Source organism: Heterodontus francisci, chromosome 19 (assembly GCF_036365525.1).
Source record: "Heterodontus francisci isolate sHetFra1 chromosome 19, sHetFra1.hap1, whole genome shotgun sequence".
Classification (NCBI taxonomy): Eukaryota; Metazoa; Chordata; class Chondrichthyes; order Heterodontiformes; family Heterodontidae; genus Heterodontus; species Heterodontus francisci.
Window position 1 is genome coordinate 79,185,723 of NC_090389.1, and position 22,294 is coordinate 79,208,016.

The window sequence follows — 22,294 nt, forward strand, 5'->3', positions numbered from 1 at the left end:
CAGAGAGCAGGCTATTTCTGGACCTGGTAGTGTGCAATAAAGCAGGATTACTGAATGACTTCATAGTAAAGGAGCCTCTAGGTAGCAGTGATCATAACATGTTTAATTTCGTATTCAGTTTGAGGGAGAGAAAAGTGGGTCTAAGGCTAGTGTCTTAAGCTTAAATAAAAGCAAATACAAGGGTATGAAGACTGAGCTGGCTGAAGTGAACTGGAAAATTAGGTTTACGGGAAGGTCAGTAGAGATACAGTGGCAGACATTTAGGGAGATATTTCATAACACTCAGCAAAGATACATTCCAGTGAAAAAGAAAGACTCTTGGAGAAGGATGCACCATCTGTGGCTAACTAAGGAAGTTAAAGATAGTATCAAATTGAAAGAAAAAGGAGCCAGTTCCACGAAGATTAGTGGTAGGTCAGAAGATTGGACAGAGTTTAAAAACCAAAGAATGACTTAAAAAAAAATGTGAGAGAAAAATTTGAGTATGAGAGAAAGCTAGCTGGAAATATAAAAACAGATAGTAAACCTTTCTGTAAGTATTTCAAAGGAAAAAGAGTAACAAAAGTGAGCATGGGCCCCCTAAAGAGTGAGTCTGGTGAATTAATAATGGGAAATAAGGAAATGGCGTAAACGTTGAACAGATATTTTGTAACTCTCTACCCTGTAGAAGACACAAATAACATCCCAGAAATACTTGTAAATCAAGAGGTGAAAGGGACAGAGGAACTTCAAACAATTACGATCACCAGGGAAAGGGCACTGAGAAAACTATTAGAACTAAAAGCTAACAAGTTCCCAGACCTGATGGACTTCATCCTCGGGTCTTAAAAGAAATGGCTGTGAAGATAGTAGATGCATTGGTTGTAATTTTCCAAAATTCCCTAAATCCTGGAAATGTCCCATCAGATTAGAAAATAGTGAATGTAACTCCTCTGTTCAAGAAAGGAGGGACTCAGAAGGCAGGAAACTACAGGCCAGTTAGCCTAACTTCTGTCATTGGGAAAATGCTAGTATCTATTATTAAGGAAGTTATAGCAAGGAACTTAGAAAATCATAATACAATCAGACAAAGTCAACATAGTTTTGTGAAAGGGAAATCATGTTTGACTAATTTATTACAGTTCTTTGAGGAAGTAACAAGCAACGCGGAGAAAGGGGAACCTCTAGATATGGTGTACTTAGATTTCTAAAAGGCATTTGATAAGGTGCCACATCAAAGATTGCTACACAAAATAAGATCTCATGGTGTAGGGAGTAACATATTAACATGGATAGAAGATATCATATTAACATGGTTAGAGTGGATAGAGGATAGGTTAGCTAACAGGAAGCAGAGAGTAGGGATAAATGAGTCATTTTGCAAGCTGTAACTAGTGGAGTGCCACAAGGAACAGTGCTCGGGCCTCAACTATTTACAATCAATAAAAATGACTTGGATGAAAAGATCGAAAGTATGGTTGCTAAATTTGCTGATGACATCAAGATAGGTAGGAGTGTAAGTTGTGAGGAGAACATAAGGAGTCCACAAAGGGATATAGATAGTTTAAGTGAGGGGCAAAGATCTGGCAGATGGAGTATAATGTGTGCAAATGTGAACTTGTCCACTTTGGCAGGAAGAATAGAAAATCAGTATATTATTTAAATGGAGAGAGATTGCAGAATTCTGCAGTACAGAGGCATCTAGGTATCCTGGTATGTGAATCACAAAAAGTTAGTATGCAGGTACAGCAAGTAATTAGGAAGGCAAATGGAATGTTGTTGTTTATTGTAAGGGGAATGGAATCTAAAAGTAAGGAAGTTTTGCTACAGTTGTACAGGGCATCGGTGCAGCCACATCTGGAGTATTGTGTACAGTTTAGGTCTCCTTACTTAAGAAAGGATATAATTGCTTTAGAAGCAGTTCAGAGAAGGTTCAGTCGACTGATACCTGGGATGAGGAAAGGTTGGACAGGTTGGGCCTGTATCCATTGGCGTTTGGAAGAATGACAGGTGATCTTATTGAAACATATAAGATAATTATTTGAAGAGGTGACTAGATGTGTAGATGAGGATAAAGCAGTTGATGTAGTCTACATGAACTTCAGTAAGGCTTTTGATAAGGTCCTGCATGGGAGATTGGTTAAGAAGCTAAGAGCCCATGGGATCCAGGGCAATTTGGCAAATTGGATCCAAAATTGGCTGAGTGGCAGGAGGCAGAGGGTGATGGTCGAGGGTTGTTTTTGCGAGTGGGAGCCTTGACCAGTGGTGTACCACAGGGATCGGTGCTGAGACCCTTGCTGTTTGTAATGTACATTAATGATTTAGACGTGAATATAGGAGGTATGATCAGTAAGTTAGCAGATGACATGAAAATTGGTGTCATAAATAGTGAGGAGGAAAGCCTTCGATTACAGGACGATATAGATGGGCTGGTAAGATGGGCAGAGCAGTGGCAAATGGATTTAATCCTAAGAAGTGTGAGGTGATGTATTTTGGAAGGACTAACAAGGCAAGGGAATATACAATGGATTGTAGGACCCTAGGAGGTACAGAGGATCAGAGGGACCTTGGTGTACTTGTTCATAGATCACTGAAGGCAGCAGCACAGGTAGATAAGGTGTTTGGAAGGCATATGGAATACTTGCCTTTATTAGCCAAGGTATAGAATATAAGAGCAGGGAGATTATGATGAAGCTGTATAAAATGTTAGTTAAGCCACAGCTGGAGTACTGGATACAGTTCTGGTCACCACACTATCGGAAGGATGTGATTGCACTGGAGAGGGTGCAGAGGAGATTCACCAGGATGTTGCCTGGGCTGGAGCATTTCAGCTATGAAGAGAGACTGGATAGGCAAGGGTTGTTTTCCTTAGAGCAGAGAAGGCTGAGGGGGGGACCTGATTGAGGTATACAAAATTATGAGGGGCATTGTTCGGATAGATATGAAGAAACTTTTTCTCTTAGCGGAGGGGTCAGTAACCAGGGGGCATAGATTTAAGGTAAGGGGCAGGAGGTTTAGAGGGAATTTGAGGAAAACAATTTTCACCCAGAGTGTGGTTGGAATCTGGAACACACTGCCTGAACCCTCACAACATTTAAGAAGTCTTTAGATGAGCACTTGAAATGCCATAGCATACAAGGCTATGGGCCAAGTGCTGGAAAATGGGATTAGAATAGATAGCTGTTTGATGGCCGGCACAGACACGATGGGTCGAAGGGCCTGTTTCTGTGCTGTATAACTCTATGGCTCTATGGCTTCGTCCATCCGGGCAACATGACCCACCCAATGCAGTTGGCTTTGCAGGAGGATGGCCTCAATGCTGCTGACGTTGGCTGTTTCCAGGACTTCAGTGTTTGAGATGCGGTCCTGCCAGCAGATCTTGAAGATGCTGCGGAGGCAGCGCTGATGGAAGCACTCTAGAAGGCGGTATAGGACCCATGACTCGGCGCCATACAGAAGGGTGGTGAGGACTATGGCTTTGTACACTTTGAGTTTGGTCTGTGCTCTAAGGCTGTGGTTGCCCCACACACATTTGTGGAGTCTGCTAAATGTACATCTCATTTGCATCTTGTTTGATGCCACCATAGAGAAAGAAGCGGACAATAGACTCTCAAAAACAAACAGTATATTGGTAACTTTGGGGGAGGGGCATGGCAGGAGTGGTCCTGCAATTGCTGTGAGATGAGAATTCTGATAAAGTGGATGAATGTCGGCAGATTGCTGTCAGAACAGGAGCCAAACGTTTGTGGAATTGATATTTCAAGTGTAAACCTGCAGCTGAGCATCTGTGTCTGAAATGGGGCGTGCGCTACCCTCTGTAATTGGCAGTGTCTGCCCACTAATGCATGAAGGAGGCTTTGAATGATGACGATATGTTATTAGTGCCTCTGTTTTATCAAAGAAAAGAAGCCCCGCAGTCAAAAATGATTTAAAAAACTTAAAGCCCTTAATGTGATTTTTGTTGGTTGTCGTGAGTTCTGATTTACAGATCAAAGATCTCTCATCATTTTGGTACTTTAGTGAATTGCCACAACTGATGAAGTACATTATTTAAAGTGGTGTTAAAATACCCACCTCTTTTTAAGCCAGGTGTGCTGTCTTGAAAATAGTTCCCCTTTTCTCTTTGAAGCTTTCTTTTTAAGTAAAGTATATTTATTTTATTTATTTAGAGATACAGCACTGAAACAGGCCCTTCGGCCCACCAAGTCTGTGCCGACCAAGAACCACCCATTTATACTAACCCTGCAGTAATCCCCTATTCCCTACCACCTACCTACACTAGGGGCGATTTATAATGGCCAATTTACCTATCACCTACAAGTCTTTGGCGGTGGGAGGAAACCAGAGCACCCGGCGAAAACCCACACGGTCACAGGGAGAACTTGCAAACTCTGCACAGGCAGTACGTACAAGGGCATTGTATAAGGAGGCAACTTCTCCTCCCAAAAAATTGAATTGGAATTAATTACATTTGGGACCTTTACCATCATTATCACCAATGAATTCAGAAATTTGGTGCAGGTGAACAAACTCTACTTGTACAAAAGCAAAATACTGATGAAAGGTCATTGTTAACTCTGTTTGTCTCTCCACAGATGCTGCCAGACCTGCTGACTATTTCCAGCATTTTCTGTTTTTTTATTAAACTCTGTTTGTATTTCTTTTGCATCTGAACCCGCACATTGTTTTGCTATTTTGCAGAAGGAATATAATCTGGAGGTTACCTTGGTCGTTTGTGAGACTTGGTTGCTGTACGCTGCACACATGAGTCAGGAGACACAGAAGAAGCGATTGTCACAGAGGTCCATAACACTTCTTTCAATTGAGGCCCGCCATGCTATGATTTTTAGATTCAACAATAGTAATTTTGACCTTTTGCGATAATATATAGTGGGCATTAGCATATCGCCAGCTGTTTTACATCCCTTCTGATTTGTATTTCTATTGACTTTATTGGAAATAAAAATTGGGAGAGACATAAAACAGGGCATCTGATTTGCTGATTTTATACTATCGCACACAGGCAAAATGACCCCATAAGGGTTTAGTTATGCTGCCATTTTAGTGTTGGTTTTTGTTATGCAGAACTAACAGTATAGGGGTAATTTTAACCCCTATAAACAGGAGGTTAGAGGCGATGCTAAGTTTTAAAAACCTTAAACCTGAATGCAACCCACCTCGAACCTGCCCACTTTCAGTTTTAACGGGTACAGGATGGGGGTGGCGAATAACCAACTCGCTGGAGGCGGGGGATCACTCATTTGAATGTTTTAATGAGGTTGCATGCCCCAGATTTTATCTCGCTTCCAGCTTTTAAACAAGCTGCCAGGGTTCCCCTGGCCTCAGGAAAACTGTCATGTAAGGGAAGGAGAGGACTGCTGCATGATAGAGGTAAGTGCTTTCCCAACACTGCTTGTGGACCAGGAGGAACAGGAGTGTTACCCCCAGCCCTCCGAGCAAACCTGCTTCCCCCCACCCAGCATCACCAAAATCCACCACCCCCACATTCACCGCCACCCCCCCCCACCCCAATCTCTGCCCCCAATCTCTTTCTGTCGCCTTGTGAACATCCCCCACCAACTCTCCAAACCATGCTGTAGCACCCTCCAACCCACTCACAATCTCTCCCCTAACCCCAAGGAGCAGGGAAATGTACCTGCAGCCTTTTCTGGAGCATTCCTCACCTAACAGGGTGCCAAACCTGCCAATCAGGCTGCCTTCTGGGCAGGGAACCGCTTTTCAAAACAAAACACAGCATTCAGGTCCTGACCCGGAACATCTCCCCACCTACGTGGAAATCCCAACCCAGTAAATATCAGGGGCTGTATCTCTGGAGTAAATTGCCAATCTGACTGCACTGCAGCAGTGTGAGAAACCCCACCCCCACAGCCTTTTCACACCACTTGGGCTAAACACTGTGAAGAATAGAACTCCAACACAGCATCAAGCTAGGTTTAAAGAATGGCCAAAAGGGGAGGTTTCAAGCACATAACGAACTTCAGCAGAGTTTTGGTTTGCATTTTAACAGTGGCCCATTCTTTCAAAACACTCAGAATTTGCAGTGCTAGATGGTGGGGACTGTAACGTACAGGGCTACAGACCAAGAGCTAGAAAGTGAGATTAAGCTGGATAGCTCTTTTTCGGCTAGCACGGACACGATGGACTAAATGGCCTCCTTCAGTATCATTAATCTTTCTATGTTTCTATAAGGGCAATTTACCTGAGAGTAATTGTTGCAAGGAGCCGAGTTCTCCCCTGGCTGTTATAATTTATACCCTGCCATCTCAATCAGAGGGATTGGCTGTGAATGGCCCTGTACAGCAGCTGGTATCAAACCAGTCACATGTCATCACTACAGTATAACATTCCAAAATCTGAATGGTACTTCTGACTAGTTTAAATGGTGCGCTGTAGTGTTGTAAGCCCCTTCCCCTGAAAGTAATGTGTGTTTTAGTATGTAAGCTCAATATATTGGAGAATCACCAATGTGTATACAGTATAATGTGGAGGACCTTCACTCCACAGCTTCTCACTGTTTATCCGGCAGCAAAAGATCTCTCCGTTTAGATTCAAAAGTCCCAAACAGTGAGTTGGATTTTGGAATTATGATGAACTGATTGAATATAAGGAAGGTGCAATTTTAACCCAGCTCGCCACGTGGAAAACCCACAGGATCGGGTGGAACGTTGGTTTTAACACCTCGCCTCCACCCCATCTCCACCACCAGTACTTGTCTATATTGACTTCAGCGAAGAGTAAAATCAAGTCTGGTGTTTCACCCAATCCCATCAGTTTATCAGCAGGCAGGTTCGGTTAAAATTGTGCCCACAAATCCAGAACCATCTAATCAGAGGGCCTGCAAACCAGTTGCCAGGTCTGCGTGTCATAGATTCCCGTAAAACCGGTATCTATATAGCCAGTCTTTGAGTTCAGGCCTGGATCACGTGGAACCATGTTTGATTTGTATTTGATTCCACACTTCTGAAGTACTTATTAACTTCTGCAACATCCTGAGGTCATGAACAGTGCTACATAAATGCATTTTTTCTTCTAAGTATTTTTAAAAATTTTCACCATATGCTGATGTTATGAGAATTCTTTTATAATATAGAACAGTGTCCTCTTTAACCATGACATTTCCCAAAAAAGCAACAACAATTTGTATTTATATAGCACCTTCAATGTAGTAAAATGTCCCTAGGTGCTTCACAGGAGCATTTAAAACAAAATTTGACACTGAGCCACTTAAGGAGATATTAGAGCTGATGACAAAAGCTTGGTCGAAAAGGTGGGTTTTCAGGAGCGTCTTAAAGGATGCGAGAGAGATGGAGAGGCCTAGGGAGGAAATTCCAGGGCTTCGGGCACTGGCAGCTGAAGACACGGCCACCAATGGTGTGACTAAAATTGGGGGTGCTCAAGAGGCCAGATTTAGAGGAGCGCAGATATTTTGGAGGGTTGTAGGGTTGAAGGTGATTACAGAAATAGGGAGGGGCAAGGCCATGGAGGAATTTGCAAACAAGGATGAAAATTTAAAAATTCAGGCATTGCTTAATCGTGAGCCAATGTAGGTCAGGGAGCACAGGGGTGATGGGTGAAATGAACGGTGCCAGTTAGGACACGGCAGCAGAGTTTAAATGAGCTTAGTTTTATGGAGAGTGAAGATGGGAGTCCAACCAGGAGAGCATTGGAATAGTCAACTTTCAAGGTAGCAAAGGCATTAGTGAGGGTTTCAGCACAGATGAGCTGAGGCAGGGGTGGAGTTGGGCTGTTACGGAGGTGGAAATAGGTGCTCTTAGTGATGAAGAGAATGGATATGTAGTCAGAAGTTCATCTCAAAGTCAAGTATGACACCAAGGTCGGGAGAAATCAGATTCAGCCTCAGACAGTTGCCAGGGAGAGGGATGAAGTCAGCAGTTAGGGAATAGAGTTTGTGGTGAGGACTGAAGACAATGGCTTCAGTCTTCCCAATGGTTCATTGGAGGAAATCTATGCTCATCCAGCACTGGCTGTTGGACAAGCAGTCTGACAATTCAGAGACAATGGAGGAGTCAAGAGTGAGTAAAATTGAGTGGGAGTTGGTGGTGGGGGGGGGGGGGGTGCAGTTCCTGACCCCCCTCCCGCCCCTGCTGCAATTTTATGCGGGGCGGTGGCGACGAGAAACGGCCCGCCCACCCCAGGCCAATCAAGGCCCTTAAGTTCTAATTAACTGCCACTTAAGGACCTCCACCCACTACTGCTGGTATTTTACCATCAGCAGCCGGACAGCAAAAGCCCCAAGAAGCCTACCTGGTAAAACCAGGGGGCCTTCTTGCGGGCTGGGGGGGTGGGGGGCTCTCCTGATCGGACACCCTGTACTCCACAGAGGGCCGCCCCCGAAGCCCCAAACGTCCCCAATGCACAACACTCCCCGACGCACAACACTCCAGCTGATTGTCACTGGCGAGGCCCTAAAATCTTACCTGAGTTCCGGGGCCATTCTTCCTGTTGTCTCCAATGGCTGGGTGTAGTCCCAGCAGCACCACTGATTGGCCAGCAGCTCCATTAGGCAGGACTTCCTGGTTCAAGGAGGTGGAAGTCTCGCCCAAGACCAATTAAGGGCCTGGGGAGCGAAAGATCCCAGCCTGGCTCCCCAGGCCAGTGGGTGGGGCCTCCCGCCTAACATAAAATACCAGCCTGTGTTTGTAGATGATGTCATCAAGGGGCAGCATGCAGATGAAAATTAGGAGGGGGCCAAGGATAGGTCCTTGGCAACACCAGAGGTAACTGTGTGGGAATGGGAAACCATTGCACGTGATTCTCTGGCTACGATTGAATAGATAAGAATGGAACCAGCCATGTGCAATGCCACCCAGCTGGATAACAGCCGAAAAGTGTTGGTGGAGGATGGTGTGCTCAACCGTATCAGGCAGGTCAAGAAGGGTGAGGAGGTCTCATAGAATGCCATTTGTGACTTTGCCCATACTCTGGCAGAAACAGAAACCTGATTGGAGGGAGTCAAACGTGGAGGTCTGGGAAAGATGGGCATGGTTTTGGGAGGTGACAACCCATTCAAGTCCCATAACACACTCTTTCAACCTATTGAATGTTCAGTGGTGATCTACAGCACTCCATTCAGCATCTGGTTACAGAAAGAGGACAACAGACTTGGTGAGCCAACAGCTAAAGGTCTATGTGCCAATATTGGGAAACACTGATCGTAAGGCCATGCGTCACATCCGTGTTTATGCATTAAACTCCTTGGAGCTGCTTTCTTAAAGGAGCAGGAACTGGACAACATTTAGGCTTGGCTGATAAATGGCAAGTAACATTCATGCCATACAAGTGCCAGGCAACAACCATCTCCAAGCAGCGAGAGTCTAACTATCTCCCCTTGACATTCAAATGCATTAACATTGTTAAATCCCCTACCATCAATATCCTGAGGGTTACCATTGACCAGAAACTTAACTGCACCAGCCTCATAAATACTGTGGCCACAAAGCAGGTCAGAGGCTGTGTATTCTGGAGCAAATAACTCACCACCTGACTCGCCAAAGCCTCTCCGCCACCTACAAGACGCAAGTCAGTAATGTGATGGAATGCTGTCCACTTGCTTGGATGGGTGCAGCTCCAACAACACTCAAGTAGCTCGACATCACCCAGGATGGGTACTCCATCCACCATTTTAAACCTTCACACCCTCCACCACCTGCACACCATAACTGCAGTGTGTGCTATCTACAGGATGCGCTGCAGTAACTTGCCAAGGCTTCTTTGACAGCATCTTCCAAATCCATGACTTCTACCTTCTAGGAGGACAAGGGCAGCAGGCACATGCGAACACCACCACCTCCAAGTTCTCCTCCAAGTCACACATGATGCTTCATCATCGCTTGGTCAAAATCCTGGAACTCCCTCCCTAACAGCATTATGCCACACACTTATGCCATACCTATGCCACACAGACTGCAGCAGTTCAAGAAGGTGGTTCACCACCATGTTCTCGAGGGCAATTGGGGATGGACAATAAATGCTGGCCTTGCCAGAGATGCCCACATCCCATGAATGAATTAAAAAGTAAGGTCTCTGGTTGCAGCAAAATATTTGCCAATTAAATTAATAATAATCTTTGTTGCCTTTGCCCTGCAATTTCTCGATTATAGTTAAAGTAAAAAGGAATTCAAAAAAAGTAAATGATTGTATTGTGTCTTACAGAGGGACTTGGATGATGGGATTAACGGTTCCAAGTACCTAAATATATACATATATATAGTTTTGTTGCAGTGTCCAATTACTGAGCCCCTGTTAAAAAGATGAAGACAATCCCCCAATTAAAATTGCACACAATAAACATTAAGCAATATATATTTATACAATAGTATATTTAATAGCTCCACTGAAACACAATATAAAAATACAAATTAACTTTGTACCCAGGCAAAGCCAAGTGAATACCTAAACCTGTATTTTCGTGAACTTTATTAACCTTTGTATGTTTTAGCTACTCGGGTGACAATAGGAAACAAAAAAGGATAAGGAAGAAAGACTAGAGTCGAGGGAGATTTTCTGTCGAATTCCTTTTTTGCTCACTCCCTCTTCCCATTGCCCCTGAATGCGGAACAGTGTTTCCCTCCCTCCTGGAGTGAAGAATTCCTTCAACCAGGAAGTGGGTGAGTGAGTGGGCTCGCTGGAACTGAGGTCATACAAATTCAGCAGGTACATTAAGAAGTCATATATTTACACGACTCCACTGCCTGGGCCTTTATTTGGTTGTTGTAATTGTTGGAAATATCTTACATTTCTGTTCATGTGTGCAGTTCCAAAGGCTGGACATTATCCACAGAGCCAGCAGCTGAAGGATGTAAAGTTTCAGCTGCTGCTTGATGGATGGAGTAAACATCCGCCTGTGGCTATTTCCTCTCTGATACCACTCCAAGACATTTCCTATAGCTTTAAGAAAGAAAAGCACAGGATTGCTTGATAGTATCACATACACCAGACCGTAGCAGGACTCTGCTGGAGTGTGTCTGTGTGCTGAGTAAGACATTTCCCAGCCTTACTCAAGCAAAACATGTTCATTTTCACTTTCTGTGTCCAAGGCCCAATTACAGGGAGGCACCCAAGCTATTTCCTCTGTAGGTTCACATTGTAGAGCCTTGGCGTGACACATGTAATGTTTCATTCAGGTGCTGCATGTATCTCTGGTTGCTGATGCAGATCTTTGGTGTTCTGATTTGGGTTTCTATTCACCGATCGGGCAACCACAAATAAAGTATAATCACAAATAAAAGTGAGCTGCCTAAGCTTGGAGGGTTGAATTGCTAAAGATCAGGGGCACAGGGTAGACAATTGCTAGTGTCCTATAGGCTAGAAATTACCATAGGGATGTTGTTCTACAAACTCTAAACAAGCTTAGATTAAGTTTATATCCATGCTATTTTAAAGAAGACATTAACCTGCTTTAAATAAATGGTTTTATATCCCCAAGTAGCAGAGAGGAATTTGATACAAGCGTCAGTGCATTTATTTATATCTATATACACGCACAAACACAAAATGTAATGTCTGTGTCCCTTGCTCAGGTGCTGAGCAGGCACAGACTTCCTAAAGTGTGCTGTGCCTGTCTAGTTTGAACAGTGCCCAAATTTGGTGGGTTAGGTGTAACTCCAGGCCCTGTGTGGGAAATAGGGCAGAAATACGAGTGCAGCTGTGGGCCAAACCAGGAGATCAGCTGGCAGAAAGCCTAAAGATCTGGTGCATCACTGGGAAAAAATGGGTTCTGGCCTACCATATGTGTCCTCGTCACCTTAGTGCCAGATACCTTCACAGCTCCCAATCTTGCAGTCCCTGCTCCACCCCTTGATGCAAGTCTCAGAAATCCCAGGGCAACATAAAAGTGGCTGAGTAACGTGACTCCACCTCGATTGCCTGGCCATTGCACCCAAACAGTAGGCATTTCTCAGGAGCAGAGGTCAGGAAAACTGGCTTTGAAAAATTTTGGCTCTGAAAAGGATATGAAATCCTTTTAAAAGGCCTTACAATACAGTAAAATCTTTCTCTGTCCTCTCCATGTTGATCAACAATGAAATTGTCCAAGGAGTTTTCAATGAGCAGTTTTGGTATCATCAACCTACCACTGACCTATGAAAGCTGATAACCACAATGCAGGAAATAAATGTTCCCCTTCAAAATGATCACGCTCTGAATCCATTAAAAACCATTATGTCCATTGGTCGGTTGAGTTGGCAGTCAGTATGTTTACTAGAAAGCAACACTTAGAGCTTGCCAATTTGCTAGCTGAGAAGTGACAGTCACTCCATTTTTCTCAATAGCTGGTCAATCAACCAAGGCACTGCATTCGAAGGAATACTTTTTGATAATCCAGCAGCCATTGTAGGCCAGTGAACACAGAGGTGATATGTGATCGGGACGGTGTGGATTAGGATACAGACAGCAGAGTTTTGGATGATCTCAAGTCTATTAAGGGTGGAAGATGGATGGCTGGCTAGGAAAACATTGAAGTAGTTAATTCAAGAGATAACAAAAACATGAAGAGGATTTCAGTAGCTGATGGGCTGAGGCAGGCCAGAGACTTGTGGTTATGTAGGTAAAAGTAGATGGTCTTTTTAATGGGCAGGGTATAGGGTCGGAAGCTCAGCTCAGTCAAATAAGGTTGTAAACATTCAGTTCTGCTGAAGACATTGGCCAGGGAGAGGGATGGAATTATTAGTGAGGGAACAGAGTTTTATGGTGGGAGCCAAAGACGATGACTTTGGTCTTTCCAGTGTTCAACTGGAGGAAAATATCCACTTATTATACTTGGAGTTTAGAATTATTTGCCCTTAATAAGAATATAAGATGCTCTTATTTGTGGGTACATTTGAGAAAAGGTTTATGGAAGTATTTGCAAGAGGCAAAGGGTATGTGTGTATTGGTAAAATGATAGGCAAACTTCATGACTGTGAGACAACACCTATAAATGGCATCTGCACAAATTTCTTCTTGTGGTTCATCAAACAAACTAATTTTAATTGGACCATTGAAAATTCAGCATTACATTTTTTATTTTCAATGTAGTTGCACAATAACTGTTTTATTTTGTAGTATCTCACCTAATTTGCTAAAGCAGCAAATTAAAAAATAATGAATCCAGATACACTATTCTCTCCACCCTCTCCCCGTTCTGAGACCCTCCTTAAAACCCAGCTCTTTGATAAAGCTTTTGGCCACCCCCTCCCATCCCATTTTTTGGCTCAGCGTTCCATTTTGATTATGCCACTATGGGATGTTTATCTGCTATGTGCTGTAGAAATATAAGTTATTGCGCTGACTAAATACAATCAATAATTGCATCGAATTACATAGAATTTATCGCACAGAAACAGGCCATTTAGTCCAACCAGTACATGCCAGTTTTTATGCTACACTCGAGGCGCCTTTATTTAACTCTATCAGTATAACCGTCTATTCCCTTCTCCCTTGCATGCTTATCTAGATTACTCTTGAATGAATTTTTTTTATACATTCATGGGATGTGGGCGTCGCTGGCCAGGCCAGCATTTATTGCCCATCCCTAATTGCCCTTAAGAAGGTGGTGGTGAGCTGCCTTCTTGAACCGCTGCAGTCTATGTGAGGTAGGTACACCCACAGTGCTGTTAGGAAGGGAGTTCCAGGATTTTGACCCAACGACAGTAAAGGAACGGCGATATAGTTCCAAGTAGGGATGGTGTGTGACTTGGAGGGGAACTTGCAAGTGGTGGTGTTCCCATGCATTTCTGCCTTTGTCCTTCTAGTTGGTAGAGGTCTATATTATCCACGTGTGATATTGAGTTCCACATTCTTGCCACTCTGTAGGTAAAAGAGGTTTCTTCTGAATTCCCTATCTGCTTTCTTGGTGACTATCTTATATTGATGACCTCTAATTTTGCTCCTTCCCATACCGTTTCCCATAATGATGGAACACTGTTGAATTAGAAAGGTATTAGGAACCTATATTGACTTTTTGTTTGTCAGTTGCTCCTAGAATCCCCAAATGATCAAAAGACTTTCCCTACTGTCATCAAATGGTCATTACCTTTGATCTACTGTTATTCATATATTCTCAATCAGCCGATTGGAGTCTGCTCTACCATTTGGATAGTCATTTCCAATTTCTTGCCTACTTTCCATGTTTCTTCTAAGTTTATACAATCCTTCTGAACACCTCAATTAATTCTGTATTAATGGCCTTTTGTTCCGCATTCTTCTGCACTGATTTTAAGCAACCTCGTGCACATTTTTAGAGGATGTGCAGTTTTTCCAGTTTCACTATTAGAGTCACTGCCTATCTTTGCTGCCAATTTCCTTCATTATTTTAAACCCCTCAATCAGATCACCCTTAATCTCCTCAACTCGAGGGACTGCGATCCAAGTTAGCTCAGTCTCGTATCATAGTTAGGTCCTTTCATCCCAGGTATCATCCTGGTAAATCGTCGCTAGACTCCCTCCAAGACCAGAATGTGCTTCCAAAGTAGTACTTCATTGGCTGTAAAGTGCTTTGGAACATCTGGTGGTCTTGAAAGGCACTATATAAATGCAAGTCTTATTATTAAAGGTGGATGCCCAAAAGTGAACAGAAAACCATATACGGAGCAGAAATATATTTATCCTTTTCGAATCTGCGAGCTAGCTTTCAGCTTCCAATCTATTGTCATTACCAATGTGTACTACCTCACACTTTGTTGCATTAAACTGCATATGTCAATGTTCCAGATGTGGTTGTATAAATCTTTTAATCCTTTCACCTCTGGAACATAGATTCATATGCAATTTGAACTGACGGGATAAAATCCTTTTCTCTATGCTGGTAATAGGAATTCTAAGTGAAATAAGTTTAGGAAATCTGTCTCAAAGGCTGTGAGATTATGACGAGGAAAGTGCCCTTCTAAAGTTGGGGGTTCAGACACATTGATAGGGTACAGAAATTTACCCTGCAATTGGCCTGTCCAGTAATGAGTACAAAAAATAAAAATTGCCTTTTAAAAGGTGAAATAAACCCTACTGTTTAGATAATTGAATTGTAATAGGGACACACTATACCATCAAATAGCCAATAGTTGGTGGTATTTGTGTTGTACATAGTACTTATTTTCAGACTTCTCATTAACGTATATTAATATTTTGCTGCTTTCTCTTCAGATTGTCAGAAATTATGACAATGCTCAGTAAGAAAAACATCGAGGAATATGTGAAGGCACTAAGGTTGGAGATAATCTGTAAAGCTGACGAAGACGTCGAAGATTTTGATGTTCCCATTATTTTGTACAAGATCCGGTGAAATTACAGGTTATTGAGACCCCCACCCTTACCCTCCTCACACAGCCACGTGCATTAGTTTCTGAAAGCCTATAGAATTTCTGCATTGTTGGCCTATCAATGTTGCAAATCTATTGAGAAGCTTGAATTTTTGCTTTAAATGTTATTGGGTTTTTTTCCTCAACATATTTTATGAAGGTAATGGTCCAGTGAAGCACCTCAACTAATGGTTTAATTTGTCATTTCCATGTGCAGACACCTTAACTATCATTAAAAAGTGATACCAAAGTGCAAACAGTGGACAGAGACAAAAGCCTACATTTCAGATTGCCTTTAACACTAGCAGCAACCTGTTTTAAAATAACCCCAGTGAGAAAATCTAGGCTGCACAGTCTTTTCATTCCAGTATCTGGATTTGAATCCAACCCTGACTGAGGAGATGAATATTTCCTATGCATCTTTTTCTTCACTGTAAAAATCTTACATGGCATGAATTGGGACAGTCGCAATTCAGTTCTGTCGTCCTGAGTCCATTACACAAAATTGTAATAATTGGCACTAAATTGTCAGTCTCACTGAGAGCATTTACATTTCCACCCATTGCCTGTCCAGTTGCCATATTAGTTTTGGATAAAGAAGTGTAACACAGTAATACAAGATGCTCTTCCAAGATCACGTTTAAGAGGCAGCAGACAAGCTTCACCTGCACCTGGCCTATGCATAAAAGTGGGTGCCAATTGTGAAAAGTGATCCAATTCTTCAGTGCAGATGTCCTTCACCTTAATGAGCACAAATTTCCCTATAAATTAAAATACTTTTAGTACAAAAGATAAATAAATGTGATGCTGCTGCCCAAAAATGCCAAACCAGCATTTTACTAGCCAATTTGGACCCAAAAATAATATCCACATTATTCATTTCAACAGAACAATGAATGAAAAATAATAACAAAAAGAAAAACTGATCAGCTGGAGGAAAATTTCACCAAAAAAAAAATCGAGTACATTCCGAGCAGATTTGGGCTTTGAGGTTGCTGTCGGAAAAGGGATGATATCACTTACCTGATGGATTTCAAAGGGAAATAAATAGTCCAACAAAAACAAGGCAGCCTTATTGTCAAGAATGTGCCAATGGGATGGCCTCATAGAATATAAACAGTGTAACTGATGTTAAAAACTCCCTAGGTTGTAACGAGTGTTAAGAAAGTAAATCATCAGTATAATCTTTACGGACTAATTTTCTCAATTCATGAAAGTAAACCCAGTTTCAGTTGCAAGTTATATTTTATTATATTCCCTCCCTTTTTTCCTCACTCCTGCTTTTCTCTGTACCACACCCATTCTTTGGCTGGATGAAACAGCTGAAGCTGCTCCCATGTTTTTGATAATCCCCCTCATTTAGTCCTCAGCCTCTGTATTTTTTGGGTAACCGGATTATAACTTTGAGTGAGGAACCTTTGATTTTTTTCCCCATTCATTTTTTTCCTATGGGTTTGCATTAGGAGGCTGAGCACCTGCCACTGATGATTATAGTAATAGGGAACACACTGCAGCCACTATATGACAAGGTTGAGAATAACCCTTCCATTTTTGGACATCATCTTCCACATTGTTTAATTCTTCACGTTTTCCGAGGGAGCATGAAAGCTTGCGAGAACTGCAAAATTTTGGAAATAACATGTAAGATGTGGTAGACTTTTGAATAGTGTCTGCATATAGGCATGTTACCTGCTGGATTTAACCCTTAACACTGCTGAATTAACACAAATCAATACAATTACTAACATGATTCCTCTAGGTTAAGACTATGGCTAGTTTCCATCCTTTTTGAACTCACATTTCCCCCCTGACATAGAAAGATCCCAGTTTGGAAACGTTAACTCCTACACCCTAACTAGGATTGTATGCATCTCACTGCTTGTTTATTGAAGGCAATCTTTGTACAATGGAAATAACAAGCATTTTAATCTTTTTCCCTTGTGTGGAAACTATACAGCAAATAATTGTCACCAAGGCTGTGAGAACCTACAGTTAATTGAAACAACTGTGTTTAGTAACAGATGCTAATTGTTTGCAAAGTGAGGGCCAATTCTGGTTGAGATTGGCTGCAGTTCTGCTTTGAATCAAATTGAAGTGTAAAGCTGTAGAGAGGGTCAGCTGATGGGTACACCCCAGAAAATAGTAATGAAGACGAATATCTGTAGAGTGCCATGGAAAGGATTTATATATTGTCGCGATTTATCTGTGCTGGAATTTGATACCTAAATAAACAAAGAGTTGTCGGACAAACCCATTAAAGAATCCTTTGTGTTTATTTTTAAGGCATTGTATAAAATATAAAATGTATGTACACAAACTAAATGGCTATACACATTTTGGCTTATGTCAAAAGTGATACAAAAATGAGATTAATGCATGCCTCAAGTTGGAAGCACAAGAGTCAATTTCATTTTGTTTATTCTATACATAACTAATTGTGTCCTTGCAAATAATTGGCTTCCTACTTCTGCTTTTCATCAAAGCAATAAACTTATCAAAGTCTGTTGATGCTTCATGCGTCTGGGGTAGGTTAGAGTGAGAACGATGCAGATAAGAGAGCTTTGGCATGTAATTACCCAAATTTGTCGGACAAGAGAGTCTCTTTGATAGCATATGTGCATGGCTGTTGTCTCTGCTGCTTTGGTGCTTTGGGTCTGTACTCTTTGACCTGTCAGACCTCGAGATGTTGGCCAGTTTACGTCTGACATTTCCAGAGATGTTCAGGATGAATTCGTGAGGCTTCCCCAACCATCTGCCGGAGTGATCCTTGGCCCTTTGTTCTGTCATCTCGTCAATCTCCTCTGGTAGGTCCATCCAGTTTTCCACCAGATCTGCAAAACAGTTGTCCCCCAGTACAAGGGGCTGCCTATTCCTGCTCTGAGACAGCAAATTTACAGTCCAGTCATTGGGATCTGCATAATCGAAAATCTTCCAAGAGCACTGTTCAGAATAAACATCGGAAGTAGATTTTGGTCTTATTTTTTTGTTTGGTCCCAAGCCAATTTTATTCCTCAAGATCCCAGCAGTGGGAAGTCTATTCTCTCTCAAACATGGTGAGCTTCCTACACGTGCTGCCTTTGTCAATGTGGGACCAGATGCCTCTGAATAACCTGAGTCAAACTCCAAGCTTCTCTCACTGGTGGGTGATGCAAATACTGATGGGCTGCCTTCCTCCTCACTTCTCGGAGATGCCAGGCAGCAAGCAGAGTCATATGTGTCCGATTCTGAGACTTCCGAGGTAAAACTGTTTGAGCTCCTCCCCTTGGCAGGGGGCAGGGGCGCCTCCTCCTCCTTCAGGCTCAGAGTGCTGATGTTTTGAATCTGCTTCAGGTCCTGTAGTGCCTGCATCATACATTGCATTTGATCTCGTAGACAAGCCCCCGCCTCCTTCATATTTATCTGGTCAAAGACAAAACGTGAGAAAACAATAAGCAATTCAAATTGAAGTGCTGATTATCAGTAATTATTTTCCTATCAGTTTAATATTAACTGTTAGTGTAAAATTTCCTAGGGAAGGGCCCTGATTTGCTGAAAAATCATTCCTAAACTCACTCAGTTTCTGTGAGTGGGTGTCTGTGTGTACCTACATTTGTGCATATTTGCATTAATATCACTGTGTAGATGGTTGGGTATCCCTCTTCATGTGCATGTGTGAATGTATATCTCTGTACATTATGTGCATATATAGACACCTGTAAGTGTATGTACATACTTGTGTACACCTTGCAGAAGTGGGTCAATGTATGCATGTCCATACCTGTATGTATATGTACCTGGTTTCATGTTCTATGTATATCCCCATCTTTACGCAAAGGGTGATAGTTTGGAACTCTTTCCTGCAAAAAGCAGTAGATGCTAGCTCAATTACTAATTTTGAATTTGAGATTGGTAGATTTTAGCTAGACAATTGTATAAAAGGATATGAAGCCAAGGCAAGTGGATGGAGTCAAGATATAGATCAGCCACGATCTCACTTAGATTAGCAGAACAGGCTCGAGGGGCTGAATGACCTACTCCTGTTCCTATGTTCCTCCATACAGCAGGGTCTGTTGATTGCCCAGTTTTGCATCCATACCATTATGCTTTCCAATCCACTAAAACCCACAATAATTACCCTCACTGTCTAAGCACCAATGTCATGAAGATCTATTTAGCTCCAGACCTCGTTATGTCCTGCAGTCTGCTCGATTCCTATTGTGTGCATCCAGTAGTGTGTAACAGATTATCTGTGAGCATATGGTACTGTACCCATTACGCCAGCTCTGTATTTTAGGAAGGCAGTGAAATCTACAGTGCATTACAAATAACTTTAATACACATTTCCTATGAGACCAACGAAGAAGATTTTTATCTCTTCCCATTAAGTTCAGATTCTCACAATAAATATTTTGAAATGAAATTGAGAAAAGGTTGTCTTGAGCTGGTACTGTTCTTCATATCCAGGAAGCCCTGATCCTAAACACTGATTTACAAATCTAGGATTTGTATATGTAGTAAGCAAACTGAAAGCTACTCTGGCTATGCAGGTGCTCTTGTATTAAAGATACATTTTTTTAAACTGCCCCCCACCCCAACCAATAAAAAAAACAGAACTGACTTCCTCCAGGGTATCACTTAATCGAGTGCATGTGCAGTGTCAACCTGAAAGGAAATTTTACAGCTTGAAGTGGCCAATAGACTCCCTCTGGTGAAACAGTAGGTAAATGCATCATGCGTTGTAGTGCAGAGCCATATTGAGCAGCAAGATCCCAGGTTGCATCCCTGATCTGTGCTTGGTTTCATGATCTCAGAACACGAAGCCATTCGGCCCATGACTCCTTCAACATGACTAGCTCAAACATTCTCCACACCGTCCCTGACAATATCTCAAGCTGGGGAAAGGGAAGTAATTGTACAACAATGAGGAGGGGGGGGGGGGGGGGGAACCATCTCTTCCCTCCTGCCAAAAAAAAAGTCTGTTTTTCTTTCTCCAACCAGTCCTGGCGTGCCAGTGTTAATAAAGCTTCTAATTGTATATTCCCCATGAGTTGAAGGAAAAGGGAACTCTCGTGAGGAAAAGTCATTGAGCCAGGGAGCTGGGCTCACTCTTGAATCAACATTGTTTCTGATGAGTTCGAGATGAGTAAGACAAGGGTCAGACAGTTCTTTCACTGAAACATTGCATTCCAGCAGTAGAAAGGCTGCGGGCAGGCGCTAACATGTTAAATGTGCCGGTGAACACCTGGACACGTACTGCTCACCTGGCCGCCTTCGTGCTATATTTCACAATGAGGGGGGCTCTGCATTCTCTCCGCAATCTCTTTTCAAATTCATGTCAGGCTGCTGGTGTGCATTAAAATCTACACCCCCCCCCCCCCCCCCCCAACTTGTCTGAATGAAGTGGGGGTCCCACACGGGCTGGGGGTACAATGCCAGAACTGGCTGTATGCTGTAGCCCACACACTGCACTGCTAATAACCCCCCGGGTACTTCTCCCATCGTCCGGTGCCGGGGTTACAGCCCGGGACCACGACCCCAGTTAGGAACTCAACCGGGCAACCCAATAACATTAAATCATAAAACTAAATAATTTTTTTTTTAAACCCCCCAAAAAATGTTAAAGTTGTTTCAAAAGCATAATTTCATGTTAAGACATTGCTTTGCTGGACCATGGGAATTCATAAAACTACTGACATTTCTAATATTGCGTGGATCAGCATAACAGAGCATTCAAAATCATAGCTTCCAGTTTTACTTACAGTAGCCCTGTCCAATCAGTCTGAAGCTTCACATCTACTTTTTTAAAAAATAACTTTTGTAACAACTACCCGCTGACTGTTTTCAGGAAAAAGTACAGCAAACACGAATCACTGCTGAAAGTTTCCCATTTTATCTTTCCCCAACTCACCATTTCTTTGCGAAGTTGACAAATGAAATCATCGAGTTTGGCGTCCTGCATCACCGAGCTGTCTGGAGCCTCCCTCCCAGCTCTGTACTCTCAACTGTCTCAGCCCTACATTAGAAATTGCTCGTTCTTCACTCCTTTTAAATCTTGCCCCCTTTTCCCCCTCAATTTTTGTTTTAAATTTTAAACACACTCGCGTACACATGTGTATATTATATATATAGTCCTCCGATGCTGATACCTCCCCTTCTCTTATTTAAAAAGCAGCCAGTCAGAACACAGGTCCGTCCCTCGGAGGGAGAGATAGGGCCAATCCCCTTGCTCTGTAACCTTATCCCGGAATATATTACAGAGATTTACAGCGTGGAAAAACTGGCATTCTGCCAAGGGACCATCAAATATCCTCCTTCCATGTGTCGCGCCAAATATTTTTATTTAATAAATGCTGTCTTGTGAACTTCAAAAATGATATTGAGTTAAGCACGCTTGAACTTTTTAGAAAGTTTTCAATAACCTGATGCAACTTTCTAAGGATCTTGTGTCTCTTACATGTGTTATGTGTGTGTATATATATTTGCAGAAGAAATCGTAGACCGGGCCGAATGCTTGCGGGAGCCCTCGATTTCTGGTCGTGCGTTATCACTGTGATTAATCTGTTTTAACAGTCTGAGGGTTTGACACAAATTCCGGATGAAGTTCCCCCTATTTGTCACTCACTGGCTCCTGATTGCTTGGAAATCCCAGCAATGACCCGGGACTGTGTTGGTGTCACATACAAAACTCACTCTGCTCTTCTTTCCAAAATTTTCTGCAGTCCTTGTTGTAGATGAGGAGATGCATGGGGTGGGGAGTGGAGTTATAGATAACTGGGTGGGGAAGTGTAGTTTGTTTTAACCATGGATCAGCTGATAGCACTCTCGCCTCCTCAGTTAGGAGATGACGGGATCAATTGCCTCTCCAGGACTTGAACACAAAAGTCAAGGCTGACACTCCAGTGCAGTACTGAGGGAGTGCTGCAATGTCAGAGGTGTGGCCTTTTAGATGAGATGTTAAACCTGGGCCCCTTCTGCCTTCTCAGATGGACGCAAAAGACACCATGGCGCTATTTCGAAGAAGGGCG

At 42.6% G+C, this 22,294-nt stretch overlaps 2 protein-coding genes across 4 annotated transcripts in view; one reads left to right on the forward strand and one right to left on the reverse strand.

Annotated features, from left to right (window-relative positions):
• LOC137380227 (ubiquitin-like modifier-activating enzyme 1) overlaps nucleotides 1-17,556 on the forward strand; it is a 360,351-nt gene extending 342,795 nt beyond the window's left edge. For 2 of the 3 annotated variants that reach the window (XM_068052057.1, XM_068052058.1), the window contains 2 exons: nucleotides 4,681-4,781; nucleotides 15,136-17,556. In XM_068052057.1, the coding sequence (XP_067908158.1) occupies nucleotides 4,681-4,781; nucleotides 15,136-15,274 (240 nt within the window). In that variant the 3' untranslated portion in view covers nucleotides 15,275-17,556. The remainder of the gene's footprint in view (nucleotides 1-4,680; nucleotides 4,782-15,135) is intronic. The other variant, XM_068052059.1, reaches the window with a different exon arrangement.
• On the reverse strand, nucleotides 17,557-21,383 carry LOC137380230 (PAK4-inhibitor inka1-like). The gene is made up of 2 exons (XM_068052062.1): nucleotides 21,178-21,383; nucleotides 17,557-18,689 (listed from the first exon to the last, which is right to left on the reverse strand). The coding sequence occupies exons 1-2, from the start codon at nucleotides 21,226-21,228 to the stop codon at nucleotides 17,712-17,714; spliced, it is 1,029 nt and encodes a 342-aa protein (XP_067908163.1). The 5' UTR covers nucleotides 21,229-21,383; the 3' UTR covers nucleotides 17,557-17,711.
• Nucleotides 21,384-22,294: the final 911 nt, after the last annotated feature.